General features: G+C 48.2%; 1 protein-coding gene across 3 annotated transcripts in view; it reads left to right on the top strand.

Annotated features, from left to right (window-relative positions):
* The window catches only part of LMNTD1 (lamin tail domain containing 1), a 268,559-nt gene that overhangs the window by 220,544 nt on the left and 25,485 nt on the right, over positions 1-22,530 (top strand). For all 3 annotated transcript variants that reach the window (XM_063929096.1, XM_063929095.1, XM_063929094.1), the window contains exon 12: positions 18,286-18,472. In XM_063929096.1, the coding sequence (XP_063785166.1) occupies positions 18,286-18,472 (187 nt within the window). The remainder of the gene's footprint in view (positions 1-18,285; positions 18,473-22,530) is intronic.

The raw sequence follows: 22,530 nt of genomic DNA, 5'->3' as shown, positions 1-22,530 counted from the left end.
CCATGCCGCATATCATTTAAATCAGCATAAGCTGCTTGTGTGACTTGGGGGGGTCATTCCGAGTTGATCGCTAGCTAAAAATGTAGAGTAATGCGGTGACAATACATACAAGCGCCCATAGATGGACCAACTGCGCTTCAAGGTCCTTCCCCAAATGATTTTCAATGTTTATGTAACAAAGAAAAAAGTGCATATAGTGACGTACAGTTTAAAAATTTTATGTAAGCTCACATAACACGTAATTAAAACACACATAGCAGCAAAAGAGTGAGTGTAGGGAGTCCAAAGTGCGCAATTACCAGCGGTAAGAAAGAACTGTCTTGCGGCAGTTCTACAAGCATAGGGATTTGTTTCCCACGGCAACCACAGCTGTCTCTTTATCGTCCGTCTGGTCTGTAGTCTGTAGCACCAGGTCTCCCTTTGTTACATAAACATTGAAAATCATTTGTGGAAGGACCTTGAAGCGCAGTTGGTCCATCTATGGATTGTTACCGCATTACTCTACAGTTTGCTTGAAAAATCTTTTTTCTTGGTGGAGGTATTGATGAGAGTTACCTCTGTGTGACTTGTACACAATCGAGCTGCCTATTTCGGAGAGCGCATTGAAGTTTGTCTACTTTTCTTTTCTTCGCTAGCTAAAAATGTTCGCTGTGCAGCGATGATGCAAAAACTCGGCAGTTCTGCGCACGCGTATACGGCGCAATGCGCACGTGCGATGTACTTTCACAACGGGCGATGTAGTTTTACACAAGGTCTAGCGACGCTTTTCAGTCGCACTGCTGACCGCAGAGTGATTGACAGGAAGTGGGCGTTTCTGGGTGTCAACTGACCGTTTTCAGGGAGTGCTCAAAAAAACGCAGGCGTGCCAGGAAAAATGCAGGCATGCCAGGAAAAACGCAGGCGTGGCTGGGCGATCGCAGGGCGTGTTTGTGACGTCAAATCCGGAACTGAACAGTCTGAAGTGATCGCAAGCGCTGAGTAGGTCTGAAGCTACTCTGAAACTGCAGAATTTTTTTTGTAACCGCTCTGCGATCCTTTTGTTCGCACTTCTGCTAAGCTAAGATACACTCCCAGTGGGCGGCGGCATAGCGTTTGCACGGCTGCTAAAAACTGCTAGCGAGCGATCAACTCGGAATGACCCCCTTAGTACATTCATTTGCATCTATGACGCATTTGTGTGTTTAAAAAAAAAATACCAAGTACAGTACGCGGAGTATCTGGAAATTATACACAGAATATCGGCATGTCACAAATGATTGGATTCAGCTGGAACAGCTTGTGCGACTTCGTACATTTATCTGACTCCAATACATATTTCCCGGGGGAAAATAATGTCAAAATGACACGTACAGTACGTGGAGCATTTTTATAGATCAAAGGTTTTGTTTTTTTAAGTGTCAAAATGTGTTGAAAAGTGTTTATTGCAAATGTGCCTGAAACGAGTACTTATAATTGATTTCTAACATTTTCATAACAAACTCGGCCCCAAAAAACACCTCTATATTCTTTGAGAGTTTTAGACTGAATACATTGGACGAGTCGTATACTTAACATGGGCAAAACATCTGAATCCGACTTTTTATCGGACTCTCTACTTTAGAGCATACTTGCCTACCCTCCCGGAATGGCCGAGAGGCTCCCGAAAAACGGGTGACCCTCCCGGCCCCCCGGAAGCGCAGGCAAGTCTCCCGACTTACGGGGGTCACCCCTGCCCGCCGCCCACTTAACGAGTAAAGTGAGCGGTCCGGGCAGGCGATGACGCGATTCTTGTTGAATCACGTCATCGTAACCACGCCCCCTGCTGTATAATGCCGGTAATCGCGGCATAACACAGCGGGGGGTGGGGCTTAAATGACGCGGCCCTGAAGCCGTGCCCCGTCCCGCCTCTGGCCCGCCCCCGTTCCGCCTCTGGCCCGACCCCCTGTCTAGTCACTTCACTGCCCGCCCCCCCCTGCTGAGCCGACGGGCTGCTCTCTCCCGGAGAGAGCATCCCAGAAGTCGGCATCTATGCTTTAGAGCTGAAAGCCGCTTTGTGGCCGCTATTACATTAGCCGACTTTGCAAAATGCCCGATGTTTGCGTCAACAGCCGGCTGTTAGGCCGCAGCAGCCTCATACTGGGAGTGGAAGGTTTTGAGGGACATTGAGGCCAGAATGTGTAATTAGACGAACATTTTGTGTTACAGTCAGATGTCTCCTCTCTAGCTGTAAGCCTATGAATACAGCCCGATTCCATGTCTACTGCCACCAGGCCCGCCATCAGGGGAGTGTTGCGGGCACAGCTGTCCCGAGCCCGGCCTCTCTAGCAGAGAGGGGAAGGCCGGGCCGCTCATGCCGCTGCCCGTCTGCTGCCATCCGTCCTCCTGCCACCGCCGCTGCCCGGCTCCTGCAGGCTATTGAAAAGTCCTTCTCAAGATGGCCACCTCCTCAGAGGAGACAGTTATTAAAGATACTAGAGGAGGCTCTAGTATCTTTAATAACTGTCTCCTTTGAGGAGGCGGCCATTTTGGAAGGGACGTTTCTATAGTTTTACTTGAAACAAGCTGCCGAACAGCCTGCAGCGGTTCCAGCGGCTGCAGGGAGGAGGGCAACTAGAACCGATGACAAGAAGCAGCACCCCAATGAGAAGGTACTGGGGCATTACAGTGTGGTGCATAATATGGTGCTGGGGACAAAACTATGGGGACAGAGATTTTTTTGTAAATTATATATATATATATATATATATATATATATATATATATATATAAAATCAGCAACTGGACCCCGGCACTCCGGACTAACACAAATCCTGCTCCGGTGCCTTCCCTTCAGGGCTTGTCACCTCTGATTAGCATATAATACCTTGGAGAGGGCGGCACTCAAAGACTTGGCAAAATGATGTATATGAAAAAAAAACCCTGCAGGGCAACCTTTATTGTGACGTTTCGGGGACTAGCCCCTTCCTCAGATGAGCAAGGGGCTAGTCCCCGAAACGTCACAATAAAGGTTGCCCTGCGTTTTTTTTTCCATATACATCATTTTGCCAAGTCTTTGAGTGCCGCCCTCTCCAAGGTATTTTATATGTATATATATATATATCTCCTATATAATAGCCCTATTCTGTGACCTTGTGATTCATTTGCTAACGCTGGGCGGAGTCACAACACTGGGCGGAGTTAGTCAAATGAGTCACAGAGATCTGGCCAAATCTACAGGAGACTAGGAGCAGAAGCAGATAGCATGGGCATTGGGCATGGCACAGGCAGGGGTGCAGACCTCCCAGCTTTCTGCAGGAGCTTTCTCCAGGCAGAAGGAGGGAAACACACTCAGCGAAAAGGGGGCGTGGCTTCACGGGAGGGCCCCGTTTTCGTCAGTGAGGGAGCATGCCCAGTGCTCTGTGAGCTGCTGGCATGCCCCAGGGGCTGATTATGAGTCCGGGGGGCCCAGGGCACTTGTGACAGGGGAGCCCTATCTCATTGCTGTGCCTGCTGTGGGGTTGGGGGCGTGGCCTAATCGCGGCCCGCGTGACCACGCCTCCTTATGCAAATTCCGATTTTTATTTTTATTTTTTTCATGGGATTTTGGCCCCTCAGCTAGGGCTAAATCCAGAGGAGGTGGTCGCTCCCCCCTACACACCCGCATAGGGAGAAGAAAGCAGGGAGACTGCTGCCTCCCTGTAACACCACAGACCTGCCAATATGCAGCAGCGTGTGCTGACTGTAGCACAATGCTGCCGCTGTTGCTGGCAGGACGGGGGGGGGGAGCTTCTGAGCTGGGACAGAGCTACTCCAGCCGGGGGGCCCCCTAAAACTGTGGGGCCAATGGTACGTACCCCCTGCCCCCCCCCCCCCCCCTTAATCCGGCTCTGCTGCTGGAACCCCCCCCCCCATTAATCCGTACCCCCTGATGCCCCCTTTCCCTCTGTCTCCACTATTCACCGCTGCTCTGCTAAGCAGAACAGAGAGTACAGGAGCTTTCCAACTGCCCCCCCCCCCCCCCCCCCCACCGCCGGACACTGCGACCCGCGGGTGGGACAGCGGGACAGACCCCAAAAAATGGGACTGTCCCGCGAAAATCGGGACATTTGGGAGGTATGGGGGTGTGTGAGGGGTATGTCATACAAACAGACGGGCACCGGCTCACTGTGTGCTTGACCCCCCACATCGGCATACTCAGCAGGGTCTCTCTGGTGCGGAGGAGCGTCACTTCTGGCACACTCACGCTTCTTAGTTGCAGTTTAGTGGGGCACCTGCCGCTGTGCAGGTTCCATACTGCCTCTGTTATCTCCAGCCCCGGCAACCCCACCGCTAGCTGCAGCGCTGCCACCCGCAGTGGAGTGCGCCCAGCTCATTCACACACTTTAGCTGGCGGGTAGCGCTGCAGAAATCCGAGCTGCTTGCAGGCTCTGACCCACTCCTCCCTCCAGCCGCAGCGTCTCCTGGGAGCTAACCAGTCACTCCCAGTCTCCCCTTACCACTTTGCCCGGAAGCCGTGAGGTCCGCGCCACGTGCATGCTATGACCCCCTCCTCCCTCCAGCCGCAGCATCTCCTGGGGGCTAACCAGTCATTTCCAGTCTCACCTTACCACAGTGCCCGGCAGCTGCGCGAGGTCTGAGGTGTGTGACTGAGGAGGGGGGGAGGGATGCGGATGGGCAGAGAAAGCAGGACTCCAGCCTGAGAGAGTCAGCCATGCCAAGTCTCCAGCAGCAGCAGATCCCAACAGGTTGGAGTGGAACAGCAGCAGCCAGCAGCAGTGACTCCGGTAAGACACATCTGTCTGTCACCACTGTTTTGTCCCTAATACCAATCTCTCCCGTGCCCTGTGTTCTGTCATGTCCCTGTCACCCCTGGCCTTGCCCTGCCACCCTTATCATGGCCCTTTCACCCTTATCCTGGCCCTTTCACCTTTATCCTGGCCCTGTCACCCTTATGCTGGCCCTGTTACCCCTATCCTGGCCCTGTCACCCCTGTGCTTGCCCTGTCAACCCTATACTGGCCCCGTCACCCCTGTCCTGGTCCTGCCGCCCCTACCCTGGCCCTGTCACCCCTATCCTGTCCCTATCATTTCTGTCCTGGCCCTGTCACCCCTGTCCTGGCCCCGTCACCCCTGTCCTGGCACCGTCACCCCTGTTCTGACCCTGTCACCCCTGTCCTGGCCCCGTCAACCCTGTACTGACCCTGTCACCCCTGTCCTGGCCCTGTTACTGCATACCCTCCAACTACCTTTTATGGCATGTACAGTACCCGCAGCGCCTCCAGACCTCTCCCCAATGCACCACACCTCCGCACCTTCCCCTCCACCACATGCGGCACTCCACCCCTCCCCCACATGCTGTGCCTCCAGACCCCCTACACCACCCGTGGCTCCCACTCCTCCACCCCTTCACCACCCACAGCACCTCCAGGCCCCTTCCACCATTCACCCCCCTTATATGTCTCCCCCCACACCTGCCCCCCTCCACCCGCAGCATCTGCAGACACCCTCCTCCATCAGCGGTCCCCCCCTCACCCACCCCTCCCCCACCAATGGCACCCCCGCACCTGCCCCTCCACCACCTGCAGCACCTCCGGACCTCCTTTCCCATCCGCTGCAACACCCGTACCTGCCCCTTCCCTACCCATGGTGCCTGCGGTCCCCTACCCAACCGCCGGCACTCCCGTCCCTTCCCATCCCACAGCACCTCCGGAACCCTTCACCCATCCACAACATCCCCACACCTGCCCCTCTCCCACCCGTGGCACCCCTGCCCCTCCCCCACCTGCAGTGCCTCCGGACCCCTCCCCCATCTGCATCCCCCACTCCTCTGCCCCTCCCCCACGCGCAGCACCTCCCGAACCTTCCCCATCCGGGCCCCACCCCCACTTCTGCCCCCCCTCCACCCGCAGCATCTACATACACCATCCGCAGTCCCCCCCGCACCCGCTACATTCTGTACATCGTGCCCTGCAGGTGCTGTTCACGCCGTCGCAAGGGGCTGTGCCTCCTTCACCATCGCACGCCCTTTCATTGTGCAATATTTAACCACTAACAAAGGAATGCAGGTAATACTCCATATAATACAAATATTAAACCCCAGAAAGGCATGCAAGGGTTAAGGGGGCGCAGCCCCTTGCGACGGTGTGAAGAGCGCCCGTAGGGCGCGATGAAGCACCTAGTATATATATAATTATTATTAATTTTTTTTTATTTGGGGGGGGGGGGGGGGGGGGTTGGGGGGGGAGGGGAGGGATGGGGGCCCTGCCTATTTTGCCTGTCCTGGGACCCGTAATTTCTGATGGCAGCCCTGGCTGTCACTGTGTGTATTGCAGGGGAGCTGAAACTCCTGTTTCCTTGAACACTGTTAATATTAAATCACCGCCTCACTGACAGAAACCACTACAAATCTCTCTAGTTACTTTCATCTTCATATATTTATGGGAACTCCTATCTTCTCAGTTATGTATTCTATAAATATACGCCTTAAGTGAGGGTCTGACCCCGACTGGATACTGACACAGGGACAGAGGTGGTCATTCCGAGTTGTTCGCTCGGTAATTTTCTTCACATCACAGCGATTTTCCGCTAATTGCGCATGCGCAATGTTCGCACTGCGACTGCGCCAAGTAAATTTGCTATGCAGTTTGGTATTTTACTCACGGCATTACGAGGTTTTTTCTTCGTTCTGGTGATCATAGTGTGATTGACAGAAAGTGGGTGTTTCTGGGCGGAAACTGGCCGTTTGGGAGTGAATCTTAGCTTATCAAAATTACGAACGAAAGATTTGCAATATTGCGAAAAGACATCTCTGTGCAGTTTCTGAGTAGCTCGAGACTTACTCTTCCAGTGCGATCAGTTCAGTGCTTGTCTTTCCTGGTTTGACGTCACAAACACACCCAGTGTTCGCCCAGACACTCCTCCGTTTCTCCAGACACTCCCGCGTTTTTCCCAGAAACGGCAGCGTTTTTTCACACACTCCCATAAAACGGCCTGTTTCCGCCCAGAAACACCCACTTCCTGTCAATCACACTATGATCACCAGAACGAAGAAAAAACCTTGTAATGCCGTGAGTAAAATTCCAATCTTTATTGCAAATTTACTTGGCGCAGTCGCAGTGCGAACATTGTGCATGCGCAATTAGCGGAAAATCGCTGCGATGCGAAGAAAATTACAGAGCGAACAACTCGGATTGACCACCAGTAGGCGGCCGCTTAGCGTGTGCAATACTGCTAAAAGCAGCTTGCGAGCGAACAACTCGGAATCACCCCCATAGTTCCATAGACTGTCTTCTAGATCTGCCTGATACGTTATACAGTGTATATTATTTAAATTAATTTCTTATTCGTTTTTAAGTCTGAGCGCAGCATTGTCCCGGGACGGGAAGGGCTGGTAATAACTGATTCATTATATATAGAAATCTAACCTGGATTAGCAAGCCGGGAGTGTGAGTGTGAACGTGCTGGAAAAGAGATGTTTTCCCCAGCACGGAGGATGTACATGGAATATACAACATGAAATACACAACTAGCAATACACAACTAGGAATACATAACATGGAATACACAACTAGCAATACACAACTAGGAATACATAACATGGAATACACAGCAAGGAATACACAACATGGAATACACAACATGGAATACACATCATGGAATACGGGATCCGGTCTCTAAGTCGACAGTAACTAGGTCGACAATGTCTAGGTCAACCACTATTGGTCGACAGTGTGTCTAGGTCGACAGGGTCTTTAGGTCGACATGTTCTAGGTCGACAGGTCACAAGGTCGACATGCATTTTTCGCCATTTTTTTCACCTTTTCATACTCAACGATCCACGTGGACTACAATTTGGAACGGTAAAGTGTGCCGAGCAAAGCGGTAGCGGAGCGAAGGCACCATGCCCAAAGCATGGCGAGCGAAGCGAGCCATGCGAGTAGACGCGGTGCACTAATTGGGGTTCCCAGTCACTTTACGAAGAAAACGACACCAAAATAACATTAAAAACTCATGTCGACCTTTTGACCTGTCGACCTAGAACATGTCGACCAAAAGACCCTGTCGACATAGACATCCTGTCGACCAATAGTGGTCGACCTAGTTACTGTCGACCATCCATACCACACCCATGGAATACACAGCAAGGAATACACAGCAAGGAATACACATCATGGAATACACATCATGGAATACACATCATGGAATACACAGCAAGGAATACACAACAAGGAATATACAACACGGAATACACAGCACGGAATACACAGCAAGGAATACACATCATGGAATACACATCATGGAATACACAGCAAGGAATACACAGTAAGGAATACACAACAAGGAATATACAACACGGAATACACAGCAAGGAATACACAGCAAGGAATATACAACACGGAATACACAGCAAGGAATACACAGCAAGGAATACCCACCATGGAATACACAACATGGAATACACAGCAAGGAATATAAAACACGGAATACACAGCAAGGAATACACAGCAAGGAATACACAGTAAGGAATATACAACAAGGAATATACAACACGGAATACACAGCAAGGAATACACAGCAAGGAATACCCACCATGGAATACACAACATGGAATACACAGCAAGGTATATACAACACGGAATACACAGCAAGGAATACACAGCAAGGAATACACAGTAAGGAATACACAACAATGAATACACAACTAAGAATACACATCATGGAATACACATCATGGAATACACAACATGGAATACACATCAAGGAATACATATCATGGAATACACATCAAGGAATACACATCATGGAATACACATCATGGAATACACAGCAAGGAATACACAACAAGGAATATACAACACGGAATACACAGCAAGGAATACACAGTAAGGAATACACAGCAAGGAATACACATCATGGAATACACATCATGGAATACACAGCAAGGAATACACAGTAAGGAATGCACAACAAGGAATATACAACACGGAATACACAGCAAGGAATACACAGCAAGGAATACACAGTAAGGAATACACAACAAGGAATACACATCAAGGAATACACATCATGGAATACACATCATGGAATACACATCAAGGAATACACAGCAAGGAATACACATCATGGAATACACATCATGGAATACACAGCAAGGAATACACAACAAGGAATATACAACACGGAATACACAGCAAGGAATACACAGTAAGGAATACACAGCAAGGAATACACATCATGGAATACATATCATGGAATACACAGCAAGGAATACACAGTAAGGAATATACAACACGGAATACACAGCAAGGAATACACAGTAAGGAATACACAGCAAGGAATACACAACATGGAATACACAGTAAGGAATACACATCAAGGAATACACAACAAGGAATACACATTATGGAATACACAACAAGGAAAACACAGCAAGGAATACACAGCAAGGAATACACAGCATGGAATACACAGCAAGGAATACACAGCAAGGAATATACAACACGGAATACACAGCAAGGAATACACAGCAAGGAATACACAACACGGAATACACAGCAAGGAAAACACAGCAAGGAATACACAGTAAGGAATACACAGCAAGGAATACACAACATGGAATATACAGTAAGGAATACACAACAAGGAATACACAGCAAGGAAAACACAGCAAGGAAAACACAGTAAGGAATACACAGCAAGGAATACACAACATGGAATACACAGTAAGGAATACACATCAAGGAATACACAACAAGGAATACACATCATGGAATACACAACAAGGAAAACACAGCAAGGAATACACAGCAAGGAATACACAGCATGGAATACACAGCAAGGAATACACAGCAAGGAATATACAACACGGAATACACAGCAAGGAATACACAGCAAGGAATACACAACACGGAATACACAGCAAGGAAAACACAGCAAGGAATACACAGTAAGGAATACACAGCAAGGAATACACAACATGGAATATACAGTAAGGAATACACAACAAGGAATACACAACAAGGAATACACATCATGGAATACACAACAAGGAATACACAGCAAGGAATACACAGCAAGGAATACACAGCATGGAATACACAGCAAGGAATACACAGCAAGGAATATACAACACAGAATACACAGCAAGGAATACACAGCAAGGAATACACAACACGGAATACACAGCAAGGAATACCCACCATGGAATACACAACATGGAATACACAGCAAGGAATATACAACACGGAATACACAGCAAGGAATACACAACATGGAATACACAACATGGAATACACAGCAAGGAATACACAAGGAATACACATCATGGAATACACAGCAAGGAATACACAGCAAGGAATACACAGTAAGGAATACACAGCATGGAATGCACAACATGGAATACACAGCAAGGTATATACAACACGGAATACACAGCAAGGAATACACAGCAAGGAATACACAGTAAGGAATACACAACAATGAATACACAACTAAGAATACACATCATGGAATACACATCATGGAATACACAACATGGAATACACATCAAGGAATACATATCATGGAATACACATCAAGGAATACACATCATGGAATACACAACATGGAATACACATCAAGGAATACATATCATGGAATACACATCAAGGAATACACATCATGGAATACACATCATGGAATACACAGCAAGGAATACACAACAAGGAATATACAACACGGAATACACAGCAAGGAATACACAGCAAGGAATACCCACCATGGAATACACAACATGGAATACACAGCAAGGTATATACAACACGGAATACACAGCAAGGAATACACAGCAAGGAATACACAGTAAGGAATACACAACACGGAATACACAGCAAGGAATACACAGCAAGGAATACACAGTAAGGAATACACAACAATGAATACACAACTAAGAATACACATCATGGAATACACATCATGGAATACACAACATGGAATACACATCAAGGAATACATATCATGGAATACACATCAAGGAATACACATCATGGAATACACATCATGGAATACACAGCAAGGAATACACAACAAGGAATATACAACACGGAATACACAGCAAGGAATACACAGTAAGGAATACACAGCAAGGAATACACATCATGGAATACACATCATGGAATACACAGCAAGGAATACACAGTAAGGAATGCACAACAAGGAATATACAACACGGAATACACAGCAAGGAATACACAGCAAGGAATACACAGTAAGGAATACACAACAAGGAATACACATCAAGGAATACACATCATGGAATACACATCATGGAATACACATCAAGGAATACACAGCAAGGAATACACATCATGGAATACACATCATGGAATACACAGCAAGGAATACACAACAAGGAATATACAACACGGAATACACAGCAAGGAATACACAGTAAGGAATACACAGCAAGGAATACACATCATGGAATACATATCATGGAATACACAGCAAGGAATACACAGTAAGGAATACACAACAAGGAATATACAACACGGAATACACAGCAAGGAATACACAGTAAGGAATATACAACACGGAATACACAGCAAGGAATACTCACCATGGAATACACAACATGGAATACACAGCAAGGAATATACAACACGGAATACACAGCAAGGAATACACAGTAAGGAATACACAGCAAGGAATACACAACATGGAATACACAGTAAGGAATACACATCAAGGAATACACAACAAGGAATACACATTATGGAATACACAACAAGGAAAACACAGCAAGGAATACACAGCAAGGAATACACAGCATGGAATACACAGCAAGGAATACACAGCAAGGAATATACAACACGGAATACACAGCAAGGAATACACAGCAAGGAATACACAACACGGAATACACAGCAAGGAAAACACAGCAAGGAATACACAGTAAGGAATACACAGCAAGGAATACACAACATGGAATATACAGTAAGGAATACACAACAAGGAATACACAGCAAGGAAAACACAGCAAGGAAAACACAGTAAGGAATACACAGCAAGGAATACACAACATGGAATACACAGTAAGGAATACACATCAAGGAATACACAACAAGGAATACACATCATGGAATACACAACAAGGAAAACACAGCAAGGAATACACAGCAAGGAATACACAGCATGGAATACACAGCAAGGAATACACAGCAAGGAATATACAACACGGAATACACAGCAAGGAATACACAGCAAGGAATACACAACACGGAATACACAGCAAGGAAAACACAGCAAGGAATACACAGTAAGGAATACACAGCAAGGAATACACAACATGGAATATACAGTAAGGAATACACAACAAGGAATACACAACAAGGAATACACATCATGGAATACACAACAAGGAATACACAGCAAGGAATACACAGCAAGGAATACACAGCATGGAATACACAGCAAGGAATACACAGCAAGGAATATACAACACAGAATACACAGCAAGGAATACACAGCAAGGAATACACAACACGGAATACACAGCAAGGAATACCCACCATGGAATACACAACATGGAATACACAGCAAGGAATATACAACACGGAATACACAGCAAGGAATACACAACATGGAATACACAACATGGAATACACAGCAAGGAATACACAAGGAATACACATCATGGAATACACAGCAAGGAATACACAGCAAGGAATACACAGTAAGGAATACACAGCATGGAATGCACAACATGGAATACACAGTAAGGAATACACAACAAGGAATACACAACAAGGAATACACATCATGGAATACACAATAAGGAATACACAGCAAGGAATACACAGAAAGGAATACACAGCATGGAATACACAGCAAGGAATATACAACACGGAATACACAGCAAGGAATATACAGCATGGAATACACAGCAAGGAATATACAACACGGAATACACAGCATGGAATACACAGCGAGGAATACACAGCAAGGAATACACAGCAAGGAATATACAACACGGAATACACAGCAAGGAATACCCACCATGGAATACACAACATGGAATACACAGCAAGGAATATACAACACGGAATACACAGCAAGGAATACACAACATGGAATACACAACATGGAATACACAGCAAGGAATACACAACATGGAATACACAACATGGAATACACAGCAAGGAATACACAACATGGAATACACAACATGGAATACACAGCAAGGAATACACAACATGGAATACACAACAAGAAATACACAGCAAGGAATACACAACATGGAATACACAGCAAGGAATACACAACAAGGAATACACAACAAGGAATACACACAAGAAATACACAGCAAGGAATACACAGCAAAGAATACACAACAAGGAATACACAACATGGAATACACAACAAGAAATACACAGCAAGGAATACACAACAAGGAATACACAACATGGAATACACAACAAGAAATACACAGCAAGGAATACACAACAAGGAATACACAAATTCGCTACATCTTTCCTGCTCATTTGTTCATGTAATACATTATCTTCATTGGCAACTTTCTACCATAGGTGCAATGTATGCGGTGCACACGGGCCCACACCCTGCACACATTGCACCCATGCTGTATTAAAACTTACCTTCCGGAGTCCTGCGATGGGCGCTGAAGCCGCAGCAGTCGCAGCAAAAATCCACCCCAAAATGACTGCCGCGCACGTGCAGTAGCAAATTAGTCTCCGGAACATGGCGGGCGCCATTTTTCCGGAGACTTGCGCATACGCAGTAGACCGGCACATTGCCGGAGCCTACTGCACTGCGGAGAGGAGGGGGCCCACCCGGGGTCTGCACACGGGCCCCATCCTCTCATAAAACGCCCCTGCCTATGATTAAACAGCACACACCTTAAATAATCCCCCGTCCTCCAGGACGCACAAGCGGCTTTTGCTGATTTAAATGCTATATTCAGTGTTGTGAGAAAATTAGGTCTGTGACAATTAAGATAATTAAGATAGCTATGCCTCATTTCCTGTGTCAAATATGTACTTTTTATACCCATATCCATATTCATCCAATTTGCCTGTTTGTTTATTCTCCATAACATGTCCATTGCTGCTCACCCAATACTGTGTTTAAATCAACCTTAATATTGTTAATATATACAATTGTGTTATGTTTTCTGTTACCCTTTAGATAATGTATTTGTTAGACCTAGTTTCCTATTGTTTTCATACACCACAGTGGACACTCAAAGGTTGAGTCATATAAGGTACCATTGTCCATGTTTGTTTACTCCCTATTGTCCAAAAGTGAGGTGACCAGACAGGGTGGCTCCCTGACTGATGTAATCACCTTGATTAGAATATGTATTGTATTCCAATGCTGTAATTCCTAAGACACAGAGGTCACACACACCCTAGCAATATAAAGCTTCTGGAGGTATAAGTAGAGCTACCCAGAGAGCTGAAGGGAGATTCTTTGATCCCAGGCTAAAAAGTAATGTTTTGCCAGGGATCTGCTTGGGGACCCATTATATTGTATCTATCTGGGTCTCTATATTGCTAGAAGAGACTCTCTGCTCCAAGACTAAGAAGTAATGGGGGTCATTCCGACCCGTTCGCACGCAGCTGTTTATTGCTGCAGTGAGAACGGGTGAGGAATGCGCATGCGCGGCCGCCACAGTGCGCGTGCGCAATGTTGCCCGGCGACAGGGGTCGCTGGGTTACATCGCGGCTTACAAAGGAAGCGGCGGCAGAGCCGACCGCAAAAAAGAGTGACAGGCAGAAGGCGTTCCAGGGCGGATCCGGACCATTTGGAGATGTTTTCGGGGAGTGGTGAGTAAAACGCAGGCGTGTCCAGAAGAACCGAGGGCGGATGTCTGACGTCAAAGCCGGCCCATCATCGCTGGATCCATCGCACAGGGTAAGGAGGTATATGTCTAGTCTAAACAAAACTTTTTTAGCTTAGCAGGGCTGCACAAGCGATCGCAGCCCTGCTAAGCTAAAATATACTCCCCCATAGGCGTGTACTAGTTGATCGCAGCAGCAGCAAAAAGTTGCTGGCTGTGATTAACTCGGAATGATCACCAACGTTCTGTCAGGAGATTGTGGTGGGAATTGCCATGTGGAATTGGATTACAGAAGTGTGCTGAGCTGTTTATAACCCATTCTGTTCAATAAACGACTGTTGGTTTTTCATCTACTACCGTGCCTGAGTGATTTGGAACTCGGGGGTATATTTACAAAGATTCGTGTTTTAAACCGTTTTGAAGGGTGTTTGAACTCGAATGGTATCGGGTACATTTTACTGCAACTTTTTGAATCCTGATACGATCATTTACTAAGCTACCGAGTTTTGCACAATCGTTTTTTCCGATGTCGATGTGATTCGTAATATCAGGCAGTGTTTTACGGGAGTGATGAGTAAAACACTGCCTGACAAAACATAAGGAATCCCGGCCGGATCTGTGAGATACGTGCAGGGCTTCATTGTGTACCTTAAAAAGTTGTTTAAAGTCTTAAAAAAATCTGAAAAAAGTTGCGTGGGGTCCCCCCTCCTAAGCACAACCAGCCTCGGGCTCTTTGAGCCGGTCCTGGTTGAAAAAATTTTGGGGAAAAAATGACAGGGGTTCCCCCATATTTAATCAACCAGCAACGGGCTCTGCGCCTGGTCCTGGTTCCAAAAATATGAGGGCCAAAAAGCGTAGGGGTCCTCCGTATATTTGAAACCAGCACCGGGCTCCACTAGCCAGGTACATAATTCCACAGCCGGGGGACACTTTTATACTGGTCCCTGCGGCCCTGGCATTACATACCCAACTAGTCACCCCTGGCCGGATTACCCTGGAGGAGTGGGAACCCCTTAAATCACGGGGTCCCCCCCTCCAGCCACCCAAGGGCCAGGGGTGAAGCCCGAGGCTGTCCCCCCATCAAAGGGCGGCGGATGGGGGGCTGATAGCCTTTTGTAAAAATGTGAATATTGTTTTTAGTAGCAGTACTACAAGTCCCAGTGAGCCTCCCCGCAAGCTGGTACTTGGAGAACCATAAGTACCAGCATGCGGTGGAAAACCGGGCCCGCTCGTACCTGTAGTACTACTACTAAAAAAATACCCCCCAAAAAACAGGACACACACACACACACACACACACACACACACACACACACACACACACACACACACACACACACACACACACACACCGTGAAAGTATAATTTTATTACATACATGCACACCTCCAAACATACATACTTACCTATGTTCACACGAGGCTCTGTCCTCTTGTCCCTGTAGAATCCTTGGGGTACCTGTGAAAAAAATTATACTCACATAATCCAGTGTACCTTCTGTTCTTTGAAAAATCCACGTACTTGGCAAAATAATAAAACGGAAACCCGACCACGCACTGAAAGGGGTCCCTTTCCCCGACTGCCAGGACCCCCCCCCCCTGACTCCTGTCAAAGAGGGTCCCTTCAGCCAATCAGGGAGCGCCACGTCGTGGCACTCTCCTGATTGGCTGTGTGCTCCTGTACTGTATGACAGGCGGCACCCGGCAGTGTTACAATGTAGCGCCTATGCGCTCCATTGTAGCCAATGGTGGGAACTTTGCGGTCAGCGGTTGACCGAAAGTAACCTCACAGCTGACCGCAAAGTTCCCGTATTGTATGAAATAACAGCCGCGTTTGACCGATGGTCTATTCATTCGTATTTCGGAACTTTGCAAATCAAACCATTACGAATAGTCCAAACACTGCCGAGATTGGTGCTTAGTGAATTCCCGAATTGGGACTTAGAAAAAAAACCACAAAACGGACAAACTCAAATTCTTAGTAAATATTGGCCCTGGTATCTTCACAAGTGTGTTTTTGCAACTATGTAATTATGTTACAGTGTATGGCTGGAATACATTGTAGCAAAACATTTAGTATGCAGATAGTTGCTATTACACACCGGATATAGGCATGCTGCATATCATTTTAAACAGCAGGAGCTACTTGTGCGTCCCATTCACAGCGCTGCGTTTTAGAAGCAAGACAATGTGAAAAGGACGCACAAACTGCTTCTGCTGTTTAAAAGATATGCAGAATTAGAGTCGCAATTACACCCTGAATATAGCCATGCCGCATATCATTTAAATCAGCACAAGATGCTTGTGTGACTTAGGGGTCATTCCGACCCGATCGCTTGCTGCAGTTTATTGCCTCGCTGCGATCGAGTCAGAACTGCGCATGTGCCGGCGCCACAATGCACCAGCGCATGCCAGACGGCAGAAGGCCGTCGTTGCCTAGCAAACGCCTCTGCCTGATTGTGTTTATTTAGTTGCAATAGCCGCACCAATGGGCATTTTGCCGTTATTGGCTCCCGTTACATCCCGGCCCACGACCAAGATAATCAGGGGCGTTTTATGAGAGGAGTGGGCTCGTGTACAGACTCCAGGTGGGCCCCCTCCTCTCTGCGGCGCCGTAGGCTCCGGCAATGTGCTGGAGACTACAGTGTATGTGCAAATCTTCGGAAACATGGCGCCCGCCATGTTCCGGAGACTAATTTGCTACTGCGCATGCACGGCGGCCATTTTGGGGGATTATTGCTGTGACTGCTGCGGCCTTAGCGCCCGTCGCGGGATTCTGGAAGTTTTAACACAGCATGGGTGCAATGTGTGCGGTGTGGGGCCCCCTGGACCCAGAAACGCCAATGATTATAGGACTATTGGGTGACAATGGGGGACTTTCTCTGACACTGTGGTCCTCCTATACTAAAACACACGTTTTGGTTGGTCCTTAAATATCGGACGTTTTCTAGTCTAAATACCGCGACACCACGGATTTGAGACACTGAAGACGGGAAATTTACACACGCCATTACATTCCCGAGTTCCAGTAAATAGACGCACATTTGTAATGTCCGATGTGTGGCGATACTTTTCCAGCCGGCATTATCGGCTCCCATTGCATCCCGGCCGTGGTATCATTCCTCATTAGCGCACAGTGGGGCTCTATCACAGGTGGACGTACAAGCGGCTGCGACTATTATACTATTAATAATAATGACTCCTTAGACGCCACCATTGGTTGCACCAACAAAACTTACACCAACCCTACGGCAGGTGTGACCTCCTATGGCAGTGTCTGTGCACACGGCAACATCCCTCACATAACGCGTCCATAAGATGGGTCATCTCCATGCGTGTGCTCCTGACCCCTCCTGTCACCACCATGGGATGCCCAATACATTGTTTTCCATTCCTATGTGCATCTGTCTGAGAACTCATCATTAAAGACATTACGTGGCTCCATTGTGTCATGAAAATCCTGGTTTGTTTTTCATTTGTAACCTCTCAGCGCCCTCGGTGATCTTGAGATCACAGATGTTGATCCCTGCGGCAATTTTGTGAGGATCATTAACCGATCTCCTCATAAAGAAGAAGACATTGGGGGCTTCCTCCTGCAGCAGAACATTCGTGGACATCCTGTGTCAGTCTATCGATTCCCACCGAAAACCAGAATCATGGCAAGCAATGCAGTGACTGTGAGTATAGAGGGCACGGCAAGCAATGCAGTGACTGTGAGTATAGAGGGCATGGCAATCGATGCAGTGACTGTGAGTATAGAGGACGTGGCAAGCAATGCAGTGACTGTGAGTATAGAGGGCATGGGAAGCGATGCAGTGACTGTGAGTATAGAGGACGTGGCAAGCAATGCAGTGACTGTGAGAATAGAGGGCATGGGAAGCGATGCAGTGACTGTGAGTATAGAGGGCACGGCAAGCAATGCAGTGACTGTGAGTATAGAGGCCACGGCAAGCAATGCAGTGACTGTGAGTATAGAGGGCATGGCAAGCGATGCAGTGACTGTGAGTATAGAGGACGTGGCAAGCAATGCAGTGACTGTGAGTATAGAGGGCATGGCAAGCGATGCAGTGACTGTGAGTATAGAGGGCACGGCAAGCGATGCAGTGACTTGTGAGTATAGAGGGCACGGCAAGCAATGCAGTGACTGTGAGTATAGAGGGCATGGCAAGCAATGCAGTGACTGAGTATAGAGGACACAGCAAGCGATGCAGTGACTGTGAGTATAGAGGACGTGGCAAGCAATGCAGTGACAGAGTATAGAGGACACAGCAAGCAATACAGTGACTGTGAGTATAGAGGGCACGGCTAGTGATGCAGTGACTGAGTATAGAGGGCACGGCAAGCAATGCAGTGACTGTGAGTATAGAGGGCATGGCAAGCGATGCAGTGACTGTGAGTATAGAGGGCATGGCAAGCGATGCAGTGACTGTGAGTATAGAGGAAGTGGCAAGCAATGCAGTGACTGTGAGTATAAAGGGCACGGCAAGCAATGCAGTGACTGAGTATAGAGGACACAGCAAGCGATGCAGTGACTGTGAGTATAGAGGACGTGGCAAGCAATGCAATGACTGAGTATAGAGGACACAGCAAGCAATGAAGTGACTGTGAGTATAGAGGGCACGGCAAGCGATGCAGTGACTGTGAGTATAGAGGGCACGGCAAGCGATGCAGTGACTGTGAGTATAGAGGGCACGGCTAGTGATGCAGTGACTGTGAGTATAGAGGGCACGGCAAGCGATGCAGTGACTGTGAGTATAGAGGGCACGGCAAGCGATGCAGTGACTGTGAGTATAGAGGGCACGGCTAGTGATGCAGTGACTGTGAGTATAGAGGGCATGGCAAGCGATGCAGTGACTGTGAGTATAGAGGGCACGGCTAGTGATGCAGTGACTGTGAGTATAGAGGACATGGCAAGCGATGCAGTGACTGTGAGTATAGAGGGCACGGCAAGTGATGCAGTGACTGTGAGTATAGAGGGCACGGCAAGTGATGCAGTGACTGTGAGTATAGAGGGCACGGCTAGTGATGCAGTGACTGAGTATAGAGGACATGGCAAGCGATGCAGTGACTGTGAGTATAGAGGGCACGGCAAGCAATGCAGTGACTGTGAGTATAGAGGACATGGCAAGCAATGCAGTGACTGAGTATAGAGGACACAGCAAGCAATGCAGTGACTGTGAGTATAGAGGGCACGGCTAGTGATGCAGTGACTGAGTATAGAGGGCACGGCAAGCAATGCAGTGACTGTGAGTATAGAGGGCATTGCAAGCGATGCAGTGACTGTGAGTATAGAGGGCACGGCAAGCGATGCAGTGACTGTGAGTATAGAGGGCACGGCAAGCGATGCAGTGACTGTGAGTATAGAGGGCACGGCAAGCGATGCAGTGACTGTGAGTATAGAGGGCACGGCAAGCGATGCAGTGACTGTGAGTATAGAGGGCACGGCAAGCGATGCAGTGACTGTGAGTATAGAGGGCACGGCAAGCGATGCAGTGACTGTGAGTATAGAGGGCACGGCAAGCAATTCAGTGACTGTGAGTAAAGAGGGCATGACAAGCGATGCAGTGACTGGGAGGATAGAGGGCACAGCAAGCGATGCAGTGACTGTGAGTATAGAGGGCACGGCAAGCAATGCAGTGACTGTGAGTATAGAGGGCATGGCTAGTGATACAGTGACTGAGTATAGAGGGCACGGCAAGCGATGCAGTGACTGAGTATAGAGGGCACGGCAAGCGATGCAGTGACTGTGAGTATAGAGGGCACGGCAAGCAATTCAGTGACTGTGAGTAAAGAGGGCACGGCTAGTGATGCAGTGACTGTGAGTATAGAGGGCACGGCAAGCGATGCAGTGACTGTGAGTATAGGGGGCACGGCTAGTGATGCAGTGACTGTGAGTATAGAGGACATGGCAAGCGATGCAGTGACTGTGAGTATAGAGGGCACGGCAAGCGATGCAGTGACTGAGTATAGAGGACATGGCAAGCGATGCAGTGACTGTGAGTATAGAGGGCACGGCTAGTGATGCAGTGACTGAGTATAGAGGGCACGGCAAGCAATGCAGTGACTGTGAGTATAGAGGGCACGGCAAATGATGCAGTGACTGTGAGTATAGAGGACATGGCAAGCGATGCAGTGACTGTGAGTATAGAGGGCACGGCAAGCGATGCAGTGACTGTGAGTATTGAGGGCACGGCAAGTGATGCAGTGACTGTGAGTGTATAGGGCATGGCATGCGATGCAGTGACTGTGAGTATAGAGGGCACGGCAAGCGATGCAGTGACTGTGAGTATAGAGGGCACGGCAATGATACAGTGACCGTGAGTATAGAGGGCATGGCTAGTGATGCAGTGACTGAGTATAGAGGGCACGGCAAGCGATGCAGTGACTGTGAGTATAGAGGGCACGGCAAGCGATGCAGTGACTGTGAGTATAGAGGGCACGGCAAGCGATGCAGTGACTGTGAGTATTGAGGACATGGCAAGCGATGCAGTGACTGTGAGTATAGAGGGCACGGCAAGCAATGCAGTGACTGTGAGTATAGAGGGCACGGCAAGCGATGCAGTGACTGTGAGTATTGAGGGCACGGCAAGTGATGCAGTGACTGTGAGTGTAGAGGACATGGCAAGCGATGCAGTGACTGTAAGTATAGAGGGCACGGCAAGCGATGCAGTGACTGTGAGTATAGAGGGCACGGCAAGCGATGCAGTGACTGTGAGTATAGAGGGCATGGCAAGCGATGCAGTGACTGAGTATAGAGGGCACGGCAAGTGATGCAGTGACTGTGAGTATAGAGGGCACGGCTAGTGATGCAGTGACTGAGTATAGAGGACATGGCAAGCGATGCAGTGACTGTGAGTATAGAGGGCACGGCAAGCAATGCAGTGACTGTGAGTATAGAGGACATGGCAAGCAATGCAGTGACTGAGTATAGAGGACACAGCAAGCAATGCAGTGACTGTGAGTATAGAGGGCACGGCTAGTGATGCAGTGACTGAGTATAGAGGGCACGGCAAGCAATGCAGTGACTGTGAGTATAGAGGGCATTGCAAGCGATGCAGTGACTGTGAGTATAGAGGGCACGGCAAGCGATGCAGTGACTGTGAGTATAGAGGGCACGGCAAGCGATGCAGTGACTGTGAGTATAGAGGGCACGGCAAGCGATGCAGTGACTGTGAGTATAGAGGGCACGGCAAGCGATGCAGTGACTGTGAGTATAGAGGGCACGGCAAGCGATGCAGTGACTGTGAGTATAGAGGGCACGGCAAGCGATGCAGTGACTGTGAGTATAGAGGGCACGGCAAGCAATTCAGTGACTGTGAGTAAAGAGGGCATGACAAGCGATGCAGTGACTGGGAGGATAGAGGGCACAGCAAGCGATGCAGTGACTGTGAGTATAGAGGGCACGGCAAGCAATGCAGTGACTGTGAGTATAGAGGGCATGGCTAGTGATACAGTGACTGAGTATAGAGGGCACGGCAAGCGATGCAGTGACTGAGTATAGAGGGCACGGCAAGCGATGCAGTGACTGTGAGTATAGAGGGCACGGCAAGCAATTCAGTGACTGTGAGTAAAGAGGGCACGGCTAGTGATGCAGTGACTGTGAGTATAGAGGGCACGGCAAGCGATGCAGTGACTGTGAGTATAGGGGGCACGGCTAGTGATGCAGTGACTGTGAGTATAGAGGACATGGCAAGCGATGCAGTGACTGTGAGTATAGAGGGCACGGCAAGCGATG

Source organism: Pseudophryne corroboree, chromosome 6, assembly GCF_028390025.1.
Source record: "Pseudophryne corroboree isolate aPseCor3 chromosome 6, aPseCor3.hap2, whole genome shotgun sequence".
Lineage (NCBI taxonomy): Eukaryota > Metazoa > Chordata > Amphibia > Anura > Myobatrachidae > Pseudophryne > Pseudophryne corroboree.
The sequence above is the reverse complement of the archived record's forward strand: the minus strand, read 5'-3'. Positions and strand labels throughout refer to the sequence as shown.